The 14,014-nt window shown below is 49.6% G+C and overlaps 2 protein-coding genes across 2 annotated transcripts in view; one reads left to right on the top strand and one right to left on the bottom strand.

Moving 5' to 3' along the window:
* Nucleotides 1-5,468, top strand: part of TOR1B (torsin family 1 member B) — a 6,812-nt gene extending 1,344 nt beyond the window's left edge. The window contains exons 3-6 of the mRNA XM_006918162.3: nt 574-839; nt 2,266-2,441; nt 2,905-3,032; nt 3,754-5,468. Coding sequence (XP_006918224.3) covers nt 574-839; nt 2,266-2,441; nt 2,905-3,032; nt 3,754-3,995 — 812 coding nt within the window. The 3' untranslated portion in view covers nt 3,996-5,468. The remainder of the gene's footprint in view (nt 1-573; nt 840-2,265; nt 2,442-2,904; nt 3,033-3,753) is intronic.
* Nucleotides 5,469-7,252: 1,784 nt separating this feature from the next.
* Nucleotides 7,253-14,014, bottom strand: part of TOR1A (torsin family 1 member A) — an 8,784-nt gene continuing 2,022 nt past the window's right edge. Inside the window, exons 3-6 of the mRNA XM_025051134.1 lie at nt 13,871-14,014; nt 11,704-11,879; nt 11,479-11,606; nt 7,253-7,890 (exon numbers count right to left, since the gene is read on the bottom strand). The exon at nt 13,871-14,014 is cut by the window's right edge and continues 143 nt beyond it. Coding sequence (XP_024906902.1) covers nt 7,640-7,890; nt 11,479-11,606; nt 11,704-11,879; nt 13,871-14,014 — 699 coding nt within the window. The 3' untranslated portion in view covers nt 7,253-7,639. The remainder of the gene's footprint in view (nt 7,891-11,478; nt 11,607-11,703; nt 11,880-13,870) is intronic.

The following is a 14,014-nucleotide window of genomic DNA, read 5'->3' on the forward strand; positions in this document are numbered from 1 at the left end:
GGTGGGGGTGGGGTGGGGGGTAGAGGACGCGTGGGCCCTCGGTTGGGACTCCCGCCCTGGAAGCCGGCGCCTTCCGAGACAGGTGCTCCAGGTCGCGGGGCCCCGCCCACGTCCCTTTCCGAGTGTTCGGACTCCCTTAGGGTCATAGTACGAAGAAACCGAAAGCGTGGCCAGCCCTTCCGCGCCACGCCGGCCCTTTTGAGTAGTTGTGTCAGACATGCCGCGTGTGCCCAGAACTCCCCACGTTTGGCTCTCGGTTTTCTTACGAGCCAGCAGCGGGTGGCCGGGGAAATAGCATGCAGCTGGGACGAGAGGGGACTAGGCCTGGGATGAACAGACACATTTAGTTTCCTCATCAGACACTTGCGTGTTAAGGAGGACACCTGTGTAGTGCATTTTCTCGGAAGTGGCATCGTGTGACTCTGTAACCCGTGGCTCTGTAACCTCAGTGCCAGCCCTGGGGTCTGGTTGCTTGCACCTCTGTGTCTCTTTGGTCAGCTGGGAAAAGAGCTGCTTTGCCGGGGCATGTTTAATGTGTATTTTTCTCTCTGTTCTGGGGCTGGCTTTTTGCAGCCCTAAAGCTGGAATTGGAGGAGAAGCTGTTTGGGCAGCATCTGGCCACAGAGGTGATTGTCAAGGCACTGACTGGCTTCAGGAACAACAAAAATTCCAAGAAACCACTGACTCTTTCCTTACACGGCTGGGCTGGCACGGGCAAGAATTTTGTGAGCCAAATCGTGGCTGAAAATCTTCACTCAAAAGGCCTGAAGAGTAACTTCGTCCACCTGTTTGTATCGACTCTGCACTTCCCTCACGAGCAGCACGTAAAACTGTACCAGGCAAGGGAACCCCGTTATCCAGTCCAGCAGCCACTCAGACTGATCTGGGCGACCTGCTTGCTAACTCTGGCCTCTGCTGCTTTTCTTTGTGCTGAAGTAGCCCCAGGCCCTGCTGAGTTAAGGCACACTTACCCCCAAACCTTTTGCCATTTGCAGAGTTCTCCAACTTTTTCCTCACTTGATTCCAAAATAATACAGTGGTGTAGGTGACGTTATTTCTTTTAAAAGAGCCGAGAGAGGCGAGGTGGCTGGCTCTTGCTGGTCTTAGTGACCTGATGGCAAATCAGAAACTTTTAACCCAAAACTCCTGACTTCCAGGTCACAGGGCAGCCACTTTCTGCCATGGATGATGCATTCAGCGTTCCCATCACAGCCCTCGGTTAAGTGGAGCAGGCTCACACGGTCTGCTTGGTCTGCTTGGACACCAGCTTCATTTAAGGCTCCCACTGTGATGCAGCGCCAGCTTCGCCTATGCGTCTTAGTGACATAGAGGAGTTTTTCCTCCTCGATCGCTCTGATCCCCTTTGCTCCTCCCATCCTTCAAATCTTCGGCTTTGCTTTTTTTCTTCAAACGAAAGCCTCAGACAACTGAACCTTACGACCATGTCTCCTTTTGAGATATTCTTTTCACGTTTCATTTATTTTAAGTTGTCCAGTAGGGCTCTCATTTAAGTGAATGTCGTCCTCTAGAGGTTAATAGTCCTACTGGTAGGTGGAGACTTGAAATAAGAAATAGAAACTGAACCGAAGAAGGAAATGAAAGTGGATATTTGCCACGCAAACGAAAGGAAGATTGCCAAAAAGAATAATTTTCTTGGTTTTCAAATTTTTTCATAAATCTCTAGGAATATAGTAATCTAGCCTCTGGAGCCTTTCACATTTTGAAGTTAGGGCTTGTTGCTTGGATGTCTTTTTGTTTGTTTTAAGAAAGCATAGGAACAAATGCTTTTTGTGAAATGTCATCCAGGTCAGCTCCTCTGTGCGTGGCACCGGTAAAAGACGGTCTTGGGCACCGTGCAAGTCTTAACTGGTTCATAATTCCTCAGTATGCCTGGTCAAATTGAGATTTCAGTCCACAGTGCAATGAAAATTATGGGCGGGTAACAGTCGTTTGAGATCATTATTCATCTACCTTGTACCTCTTATTCCTTTCAAACGTCCCATTTAACATGTCATTTCAGTTAGAAACAAACTTTGCATTTCAGCACCTATCTCTCTGCTAGTTTCTGCTTTTTACAGAGCAAGTTTTGGACAGGCTGTTAGCCAGTGAATGGGGTTAGGGTATGGTTTCTGAGAGTTCTCTGTTAAACTCTGAGAGCTCTGCTTTCTAGTTTTTTAGAGCCCAAGGAACGGGGTGGTGCTTCTGCTCCCCGTGGCACACCCTTTGAGCCTGTGCATCCTATTTCTTCTCTTATGGTTGGTCTAGGACCAGTTACGGAGGTGGATTCGGGGTAACGTGAGTGCCTGTGCGAGTTCCATGTTCATATTTGATGAGATGGATAAATTGCACCCTGGCGTCATTGACGCAATCAAGCCATTTCTGGACTACTATGAGCAGATCGATGGTGTGTCTTACCGGAAGGCCATCTTCATCTTCCTCAGGTTAATGGGACGTGGGGGTACACTTTCTCGGGGACACACTTGCCCTTCATTCTCCCAAAGCAAGAATGAGGTCCTGGTGACCACCAGCATTCTCTTTCCCAGGGACAAAAGTGCCAGCCTAGCATGAGTGACTTCTTGATTTCTTTGACTTTTGGGTTGTTAGTTATCAGCATGACAGAGAGTGGGCAGGAGAAAATGAATTAAAGATAGAATTGCCGTTAACAGGCAGTTTCATTACCTGCACATGTCGTTTCCGAGGGTTATCAAAAGTCACAGCATTACGTAGCACGTTCTGAAAAAGCAGATTTTAAACTCCTTGAGGGAAGACACTATTTTTTCTTTGTCTAGTAGCACCTGATAAACATTCCTTGGTTAAGAATAAACGTCAGAGCAGGTACGTTTCCTGGTTAGACACAGAGGTCTTAATATGTGGTTTTAACGTTTGTGTCTTGGACAAACTCAGCAACGCCGGTGGGGACCTCATCACTAAGACGGCCCTGGAGTTTTGGCGGGCGGGAAGAAAGAGGGAAGACATTCAGCTGAAGGACCTAGAACACATCCTGTCTGTCGGAGTCTTCAATAATAAACACAGTGAGTCCTCAAGGGTGACGAACCCCTTAGCCCTGCCAGTAGAGTCACCTTCTTTCTTTAAGCCTTTCACAAAGCCACAGACCCCACATGCCTTTGCTGAAATAGGGACATTTTCTTAGGGCATTTCTTAAGGGTTCCGTGGAAAGTAACCTTACAGTGTGATTGGGTCATAAGTTCCTAACTGGGTGGGTCATGGTGGGTGGCCACGCTCCAGGCATGTAACTTCTTTAACGAAAGGCATACCTTTGCCTTACAAAAGTAACACCCCGTAAAGGGGGTATAAGCCTCACGGGAGCACAGATTGGTGCTGACCGTCCTGTAATCCAGTCCCCGCCTCGCTTTCTCCCGCCTCCATGTCGTCTTCCTTATGTTCCCTTCTTAATTCCAGACGCATAAGAGAAACTGCAGACTTTAATCCTAGGGAGCATTTTTCTCAGTCTGTTGGGATCTTGCTTCCAGGCTCAAATAAATTTTTATAAAAATTCTCTGTAGGTTTGGACGTTTCTTACGTCGACATAGTCTAGAAGTTAGTTAGCAGCGGCAGGCAGCCTATCCTCACAGCAGACTTGTTGAACCCTTGACAAAAAGGGGATCTCAGAGGTTAAAGACATGAAGAGCGTACTTTGGGTCGGGATCAAAACGGGCCCGTAAGAGCACTGAGCTTGGCCAGGTGACCGGTGACAGCGATGGGTGGAAAACTCAGCTGTGTCTTGTTTTGCAGGTGGCCTGTGGCACAGCGGACTGATAGACAAAAACCTGATTGATTACTTTATTCCCTTCCTGCCCCTGGAGTACACACACGTGAAGATGTGTGTGCGGGCAGAGATGAAGGCCCGCGGTTCTGCCGTAGATGAAGACATTGTCACCAGAGTGGCAGAGGAAATGACGTTTTTCCCCAAAGACGAGAAAATCTACTCAGACAAGGGCTGCAAGACGGTGCAGTCAAGGCTAGATTTTCACTGACCTCTCATCCAGGCAGGGTAAGAAGCAGCCAGGAGCTCAGCGAGCCAGCGCCTTGCCTTCCGGAAGCACTCCGAAGACCTCATCGAGGTTTGCACATTTGCACCTATGGACTTTTGGGATCTGGAAGTTTCTAAGAGTTGATATTTTAAAAAGCCACTAACCTGTCAAGTACACTTATCATTTTGCAACATAACGTTAAATCCAGTCGTTAATTGCAGTTGAAGAGGAACTTTGAAAATCCGTGCCCACCCTCACTGACCTTGACGGAAGTGCCTTGAAAACAGTTGTGTGAGGCCAGGACTGTTTCCGAACCCACGGCACCCGCCCCACAAGCTGCCGTCGTCACCGTCACCGAAGTTCCGGAGCTGGCTGCGGTCTGGGAGCTTTGGCGCCAACTGCCGACGACACCCTTCTCCGGTTCTTTGTCTTTACACAGAGACCGTTCCCCGACTTGAAGAGTCTTCAGTTAAAATCGGCAGCACCCTCAGGCGCGGTGTCCTGTGGGAGGACGTGGGCCTGCACGCTGAGCAGGGGCTACGTGTGGGGTGGGGGCGCCATCCTCGGCCTCCGCACTGACCAAGACAGACAGGGCCTCCTGGTGTGGCCACTGCCCTGGCTGCTCGCGGGGTCCCTTCACTGTGCTCTCGCCCGTAGAACATGTTCACCTCCGCGGACGACACGTGCCCAGACTGGGCGGTCAGTGCGCAGGTTCTGCATTGCCAGAGTGACAGTATCCTATACGGGGAATGCTAGGAGTTTTGAGAACATGTATATTTTTTATAATGTTTTTACTTCTGAATCTTAGGGAAACATAGGCCGTTGCTTGTGTTAAAACATGGGAAGGACATAAAATAGAATAATTTAATTGCCTATTTTATCAGATACTCTTAAAATAAATGGTATAAATTTTTATTCTTAAATACATGGTAATATATGGTCAGACAGGGTCAGTCTAAAGTTGTGGCTGGTCCTAGGTGTCATCTGATAATGACACCTTCTATGGCAGCCAGGCTGGACTGCCCTGGTCACTGCGACTCTACGGCAGTGTGACTCGTCTGTCCCGTAGTTGCGGTGCATCTGTGGACACAATGAGAGCAACACGCAATCTTTTTATATAGATGGGGCTGAGTATTTTTATGACACGGGGAGGCCTTCCAGAGGATCACACTTAGTCTTTTAAAAATGCCACGCTGAGACTTAAAATTTTTAGTACAAATCCTCAAATTGGAGCTAAGTTCATTTCTTTTATAACCTTTCGGGTGTTTGGTCAGGAGGAGACAAAATTTTGTCTGTTTACAGTAATGCAACGTACTCAACTCGTGTCGGCCACCTTTGGACTGCTGCTACTGATTTGTAACTTGCGAAACCATGGCCGACCAGAGCCCGGCCTCCCCCACCGCACATAAGACGTAAACAGAAGCTTGAATTGACCTGGTGAATATAAAATAATAAAGCCTAAATGTTATCATGTGAGGTCATTTGCAGTTTTTTTTCCGAGTTTATATATTTGGTAACTGACAAGTTTGAGCTTGGAATAAAGACTCTTCAATGACTCAGGTGTCATTGGCCTTACTGTGCCCCGAACATGCTGCTGGGTGACAGTCTCTCCATTATACAATCAATATTTACCATACAGGCTGTTATTCCCAAACAAATACACAATTAAATTGGATTACATGATGGGCTATACTCCCATCCTGTTTTCATGGATGAAAATAACATCGGAAAGAGCTGGACTTCTAACAAATATACTCTCCTAACGTTCACGTAACTGAAGCATGGGGTAAATGTGACTCTGCTGGCATTCTGAACCTGAGCTGAGGCCAAGCTCATCTGTCCACCTGGGGAATGCAGTCAAAATCCTACTTGTCAACCAGATCTCAGCGTGAGCACACTTCACCTGGTTTATCTCCATTAGTGAATTGTTGACACCAGGTCTCCCAGGACCGATGGGCTAGCTGACTTTCTGCAAAGTTCAAACCCTCTTTGCCACCATCCCACCCACTCCCCCCATTTCTCAGTTGAAGGTGCTCAGGTCCTAGGAGGTTGACTTTCTGGGTCTGGTCCCACTTGGTACTGCCTCATCTACAAAGGCTGAACTTCCCAAATTAAGTCAGGGGACCCCTGTGTTCCTTCATTGGGGTGCCAGGGGTGCCATCTTCGATTAGCCCTAATCTGTGACTCCTGGGCACAAGACAACAGGCCAGCTTCGGCTCGACATCACTTTCCAACACTTAAGCCGTCCTCAGGAGGCCTGGGCAGCCCTAAACCCCTGTACAGTCTGGGTCCTGGGTCAGCCCAGCAGCCAGATGAAAGCCGTCCCTGCGCGCCGGGCTTAGGCACTCACACCCGCAGGAGCCCCGCCTGTTTTTAGGCGCGCATGCGTGTGGCATAACACGTTAAGTCTGCAGTGCCCCATTCTCCTGCCGGGCATCTCAGCTGCGGTTAAGTCTCTGGACTTGAACTCCACAGCTGGGTGTCAGCAGCTGCATGAACCCCACCGCGGTGTGCAAGACCCGTGCAGCTGAGCGAGGAGCCACTTGTCCCAGGATCCTCAGAGTCGCTGCACTAGGCTTCATGTCATTCAGACCTGGACTACTCCTGCTAGGTCTTCATTCATAGCTTAAGGACATAGAGCCTACAGGGCAGGGTTTTTTCTCCTTCAAAAATGTATTCACAAATTACAGTCTTAAAGTGGTAGTTATTTGCATTTACAAATAAAAACACTGTTCTCAGCATCCTGGGGGTAGAGGGAGAGGTAGCTAAGCTTTCCTTGGAGGTGTTGGGAGTTCGAATTAAACATAACAAAAACTAGTAATAAATGAGTTAGGTCTTAAAACAATATGGCAGGACTTGCCAGGTAGCACGTGGCTCCTTCGGGAACAGAAGGCAGAGCAGGCTTCCTTGGCACAGCAGAACGACTAGCGAGAGACAAGGTGGAAATACTTTCAGGGAAACTGTTTCTAAAAAGTGTTCACAGTTACTGAGATTAAAACCTTGGAATGGACAATTAAGGCTTATTTGTAACGTGCCTGAGCCTGTCCTGTTAAGTACTTGTCCTTCCATCTAAACACTTCTTTGCCCCTTGCAAAGGTCCTCCTGTGACAGGTCTGGCCACTGCTCCGGCCTCGGTCCCCAGTAACGCCGTCCTACGAAGGAAGACACGCCGAGGACCCGGCCTGGGCTTTTTTACAGCAAAGATATCACGGTGTATGTTATCATGATGGGAACTTTAAAAAACACACAAAGCCAACAACTTAAGAGTCTGAAAAGGTTCTCATAATGTTAAAAACCATTTTAAATAAAGTTATCACATTTTCAGTAAAACTTAGTCATCCTTCCTTGAAACAGAAACACGTCAAATTAAAACATGATTTTTAAAAAATCCTGGGTCCTGGCGCGAGTGGGCTGGGAGCGGCTCCTTCCTTCTCTGAAGGCTCCGGGGGGCTGTTCCGAGGCCACCGTCTAAAAGGCGACGGCCTGCGGGCTCCACTGAATGAACACGACGCCCAGGAAAACTCCTGTCACGGTGAACGGGGAAAATTCATTTCGGTCCTCTTCCGGGGGCGGGGTGGGGGGTGCAAAAAAGAGCGGAGTTCCTTCTTCGCCAAGGCGAGGCGACGACTCTCGCGCCGTCGGTCCCGTCAGTCATCGTAGTAATAATCTAGCTTGGTGTACACAGTTTTGCAGCCTTTGTCGGAGAAAACTCTCTCCTCTTTGGGGAAAAATGTCATCTCCTCAGCCACTCTGGTTACGATGTCCTCATCAACTTCGTAGCCTCGGGACTGCATTTCAACTCTGATGCACATTTTTAGGTGTTTATATTCCAGGGGGAGGAAGGGAACGAAATAATCAATGAGATTTCGGTCAATTAAGCTGCTGTGCCAGAAGCCACCTGGGAAAAAGAAACAGGTGCTGTTCATCCATCGTCCGTCTGCCCGCCCGTCCATCCCTGTTGACTGGTGCCAGGCCCTGGAGGCGCAGCCCCGCACCTGCCCTCAGGGAGGTGCCACCTGACGAGGTAGGAGATTCAACCAGGAGCTGGCTGATGGACAGCTGTGGGCCCTGATGCTTCTAGGAAAGCAAAAGGCGGGTGATGCGACAGGGGACAGGCGGTTAAGCTGTGGGCTCTGGGGAGGCCTCTTGAGATGTGACGTAAAGACCTGAAATGAGACAGACGCTCGCCACCCCAGTGTCTGCAGCCAGGATCAAGCGGAGGGGCTGAGGGGGAAGGGGGCGGAGTGTTGGCGAAAGCGCACGCTGAGAAGAGCTCCCAGGGAGGGACCAGCCAGCCACAAAGTTTCCTTTATTTTGGAAACTTTGCAGTGACTCACTGCAGTTTCAGCAGCTGGATTAGCAACAGGGGAGAAACCTACCGCCACTGCCAGTGCATTGTGGGGGGCCAAAGACTGGGGCCTCCGGAGTAAGAACGTGTGAGGGCGACACTCTGCTTTGGCCACAGGATCCTGCCAGGTATTTTACCTGGGACGACGGTGGCTCTGCCGCCACCCAGTGCGTCCCCTCCCGGGTTGGGGGCCTCCTGACCCAGCGCATGCGCCCGCTGGATCACACCCAGCATTGCTGCAAACGCTTTCCTTCTGCTTTGCTGCTCTGCCCTGCTGCCTTCATCCGTCAACCAGTTCTGACGTGTGGGTTTTTTCATACCAAGCAATTCTCTGACACCAGCCGGTGTCCTACAAGTCAAATCAATTCTGACACCACCTATCTACCTGGAGTAGCGTCAGATTCCATAGGTTGAGGGTTGGTTCCCCCACTTCGGCCACCAAGTACAAGTCCAAGTTGTCACCTGCGCTTCTGACTGACTGGCTATAGAGGTTCCGATGGCCCCATCCTTGGGTTCAATGAATTTGCTTAGTGGCTCACAGAACTCAGAAACGTTTTCCTCACTAGATCACCAACTTATAATAGAAGGATATAACTCAGGAACAGCCGGATGGAAGAGATGCAGAGGGCGAGGCACGGGGATAGGATGCGGGGCTTCCACACCCTCTCCAGGTGGACCTGTCTCCAGCACCACCACCTGTTCGCCGAGGGAAGCCCTTGAACCCGCCCTTTTGGGTTCTTACAGAAGCTTCATTACAGAAGCAGGACTGTCTGAACTTCCAGTTCCTCTCCCTCCCTGGACATTGGGGTGGGGCTGTAGTTCCACCCCTCCTATCCGCTGGTTCCCCTGGAAACCAGCCCCTGCCCTTAGGTGCATTCCACAGACTCAGGTGTGGTTCACAGGAGCTTGTTAGGAATATCAAGATGCCTTTATGGCTCTTATCGCTTAGCAAATGCCAAGGGCCAAAACAGGACTAAGACCAAACATATACTTATTACAATGCAGAGGGTCACGACTGGGGTTTATGTTTTTCTTTGCCAACAGTGCTTTGCATACAACTGGTGCCCAATAAATATCTGTCTGCCAGGACAAGGTGGGGGCTCAGGCTGTGGGAAAGAACCAAACTGACCCTGAGCAGCACAGGCACGCCCTCCCGCCCCGCCCTGTGAAAGCACACTCGGGAAGCATGGGGTTCACGCCCGAAGAACCCTGCAGTGAGCTGGTGAACAGACAAGCTCAGACGGTGCCCTGCAGGCTGTGGATACCGAGGGGGAGCAGCCAAGCAAGGAAAGCTGACAGCCACGGGGTCAGGCAAGGCCCGGCTGAGGAGGCGACTCCGGGCAGAGCCTGAGCGGTAACAGCTGACCACACAAGACCCAGGAACAGGGTGCTGGCGGAGCGAGTGATCTCAGGCAGTCTCCTGGCTTGAAAAACCATCCAAGCGTCCCCCCTCCAACGGCCACCCCCTGCTCCAAGCTCCAGGCATCTCTCCCCTGAGCAGCTCCGGCTCTTCCCCCAGCCCCTGCAGCCTTCAGCCTGCTCTCCACCCAGCAGCCAGCACGGTCCTGTTCCAACTAAGTCTGCTCATGTCACTGTCTGCTCAAAACCCTCCAGGGGCTCCCTCCTCGACCTAGACTCAAACCCCAGGCCTCGCCACGGCTCCCAGGCCTTCCGTGATCTGCACGCCCATCCCGTCTGGCCTCTCATCCAACCCCGTTCGCCCCTGTTCACCCTGGGCCACCCACAGTCCCCTGCCCCGCACGCTCCCACCTCAGGGCTCTCACATACGCTGTTCCCTCCGATGTCCACACGGCTCGCTCCCTCAGTGTCACCCTCTCAGTGAGCCCTCCCTGGCCACTCTATGAAAACTGCAGCCCATCCTCATCCCAGCACCCCTAAACCCTCTTTCTTGATCTACTTTTTTTCCTATTGGGGCGAGGAGGGCAGATACATCTCCACCGCGATTAGATATAGATACATCCCACCGTCTGACACATTTCCTTACTTATCATCATTAAGATGTAAATTCCTTGAGAGTAAGGACTTCTGTGTTTTTGCTCACTGCTGTGTCCCCTGTTCCTGGACCAGACACCTAGCAGTTGCTTGGCAAGTATTTGTTAACTGAAAGAATGGGTCAGAGTTTGGCCACCTGCCCAAGGCTATATAGTAAGCAGCAGAACTGGTTCCAAAGCTTGGGCCCTGGGGTCCCTTTGTGATGAACTGCGTTCCAGTGCTGCTGCAGTATTTAGGCTATGGTTTCTATCACATGTGTCACATGTTTTTGGCACGCCAAGAAACTATCGAACACGTTACAAAATGTTCTGCCTTTTCTCAGTAATATTCCAGTTGTGCGAGCTGACATAAAATACCCCATACTGTTCACGTTTCAAGGAAGTGTGAATTTCTTGGCAAATCTGTTTCAAAGGAGATTTTCTGTGATCTAGGAATGAATCTGGGTGAAGACTTGAATGGTAATGGTGAACCCAGCGGGCCAGCCTTCATCACCGCGGCTTTCCACCTCCAAAAGCTCAAGGTCGAAGGTATGTGTGAGTTCACTGGACGCTTGGTAGTTAAAAGCCTGGATGCTGGAACCAGGGACACCTAATGGGCCATGTGGCCTTGGGCAAGCTGCTACCGCTCTCTGAGCCTCAGTTTCCTCATCTGTAAAATAAGGATGATAAATTTCTACCCCATGAGGTCACTGTGAAGGACAGATGCAGGTAGAGGGTTTCACACAGTGCCCAGCACAGAACGAGGGCCCAACCACTGTTTGGTGTTAGTGTCGGGCACAGAAGCTCGGAGTCTGGGCAACACACAGAAAGGAAGGACCCGATGAGCCACCTCCCCGCTTCGGAGTCACCCGCCACAGCCTTCTTTGCTCAACTGCTTTTTTTTCTACAAAGGAAACGGTTTAGGTGAAAACAGGGAACTAATTTTCAAGACCTCCAAGAGCAACCATTTCCCTTTTTCTTTAAAGCAGGCTTCTCACACTTAAGGTTGCCTGGAGCCCCTGACGCAGGCTCTGCTCAGACACCTGACTCAGTAGGTCTGGGGAAAGCAGAGCATCTGTCTCTAACCAGCTCCAGGGCTGGGAATGCCGGTGATTTAAAACTTAGGGACGTGGGATCCTGAACTTACTGTTCTTGTTATTGAAGGCCGACACAGACAAGGCGTGCTCCATATCTCTGAGCTGGATCTCTTCCCTCTGCTTCCCACTTCTCCAGAACTCTAAAGCCACGTCTGTGATCCTTTCCGCTCCAGCATTGCTGTAAAATAAGTCCGGTGAATGAGGACTGGGTTCTTTCCTGAAGCCCACAGGCTCGGGCTCAAAGCTCTTCAGTCACATCCCAGCCTGGAACTTACCTGAGAAATATGAAGATGGCTTTCTGATAGGATACCCCGTCCAGGTTGTCATAATAATCTAGGAAAGGCTTGATGGCATCAATGAGGCCGGCGTGCATCTTATCCATCTCGTCAAATATGAAGATGGACCTCGCACAGGCACTCACATTGCCGCGAATCCACAACTGTAACTGATCCTGAATTGTGAGGGGGAGAAGCCAACACAAAGTTCTCAGCAAGGACAACGAATCAACGAATCAATGAGCACTAGTGATGCTATGACTGCTTCCACAGTGGCTGCATTTACGGAGCCTGACTGTGTGCTGGGCAATGAATTTCACACACGCATAAGCTCTTCTGTTCCTCGCCACGACCCCATCACGTGGGTGTTAGCATACCCATTTTAGAGATGAGCAAACGGAGGCACAGAAAGCTTAATCGATTTGCCCAAGGTTACAAAATTACTAGGTGGCAGAGCTGGGATCTGAACCCCACTCTGCCTAATTCTGAAGCCCCACACTTTTGATTATAATTCCAGTGCTGTGAGATGTCACACTGATGCTGTGGCATTGAGTTGCTGGTCCTTTGTCATTAAAATGGCAATAATAATAACACACATCCTGTGTATACCAGCCTTCTAGGAAGAAGGCAGAGATCAAGTGACTTATTCTGTAAAACGGCCTGGAAAAGGTGCTCTAACTTTCTGATGCGGAAGGTGAGACATGCAGGCTCCTTGACGAGGCAACTGAACTTGAGAGGGTGCGCTTTGGCCTGAGTGCAGTGAGCTAACACTCTTTGAGTTTCTGGAACAATGCTTGCAGATTTCTGGAATACACTTGCTTAAATAGAAACGTTCCATAAGAACGTACTTAGGTACTTCTTAGAAGATTAAGCAATTGACATAAGGAGAAAAGACCCTTTTAATCAGAAATTTGAGCTATGGCTCTATATACTGCTTTCCCAGTTTTTTTCCTCCCTGAGAAATCAGCTCTTTTCTGAGGAAGACTGAAGTTACAATGTTAGGTCTTGACTTCGATTTTGGTTTTTGCTTGGTTACCATGACCACGGTTACAACAGTCTATGTGTAGGAACGTAGTAGCTTGGGCAGCGAGTCTGCTCTACAGACAAGGACTAGCCTCGATTTAGAGAGAATGAACCTCAGGAGAGCTGAAGCGAGTTACGTGAGGCTCCAAAGTGAGTCACTGTTTAAATAGGATTCACTCTGGTCCACTAGGCTCCAGCCGCCAAGGTTTTCCCGCTCTGCTCCAATTCTCAGGCAGTAACAGAGAACGTGCATTGAGCACTCACTAAGGATTAGCTACTGTTCTAAGCACTGTTCACATAACGCTTTACTGTGGTCACCCAAAACCCATCACAGTTGTGTGCAACAGAATACGACCGCATTCCCTATTTTACAGAGGCAATTGAGGCACAGAGAGGTTAAGTAACTTGCCCAAAGTCACACAGCTAGTAAGGAGTAGAGCCTGAATGCTAACTAGGAGGAGCAACTCATCACAATTTGTCTGGAACTTTCTCAGTTTTAGCACTGAAAATCCCACATCCCGCGAACATTGGACAATTAGTGACCCTCATGTTCCCCCGAGCAGAAGGGGAAAATGTGTTCACACGAGTGATGGCTAAATTTCTGGTTTGTGAGATGGATTAAAAAAAGGCAACTCATGTGCCAGGTACTGTGACATATACTTGGCAGACAGAGCTCACTGAATTCTCACAATCTCATTTTACAGATTAAGAACCTGAGTCTCAGAGATGTCAGGCCACTATCCCAAGATTACACAGCTGGTAGGTGGGAGAGTTAGGGCTCAAATCCCAGGCTGTTCAGTGAGTTAAATGGTAATAGTTTGCAACACTGCAGTTAAACAAACTTAGGCCTCTCTACAGACTTTTCATTGACAAAATGAGTTGGATTTGCTGATCTTTATGTTGGATTTGATTCACCTCTAAAATCCTATGACCCCACTTACTGAGTATCACACTGGGCCTGTTTTTGGATACATTGATAGAGTAACTACTCCACGCAAGTCAAACCCTCTGTAATTTCCACACCTCTCTAGAGGAACTGACACATGTAACCATTTTCAGGGCTCCCTCATTTCAACATGCAATTCCCAAATCCCATCCTGCAACCCAGCACCATCCAGGAAGAATTCCGAAATTCTGCCCTTGCCTTATACAGGGTGACGTTGGAGGCGTGGGGAAAGTGCAGTGTGGCCACAAACAGGTGGACATAGTCACTGTTCAGACCACCTTCGTAAATGTTCTCGGCGATGATCTTGCTGACAAAATTTTTGCCGGTGCCCGTCCACCCGTG

The sequence above is a fragment of the Pteropus alecto genome, unplaced genomic scaffold, assembly GCF_000325575.1.
Source record: "Pteropus alecto unplaced genomic scaffold, ASM32557v1 scaffold67, whole genome shotgun sequence".
Taxonomy (NCBI): Eukaryota; Metazoa; Chordata; class Mammalia; order Chiroptera; family Pteropodidae; genus Pteropus; species Pteropus alecto.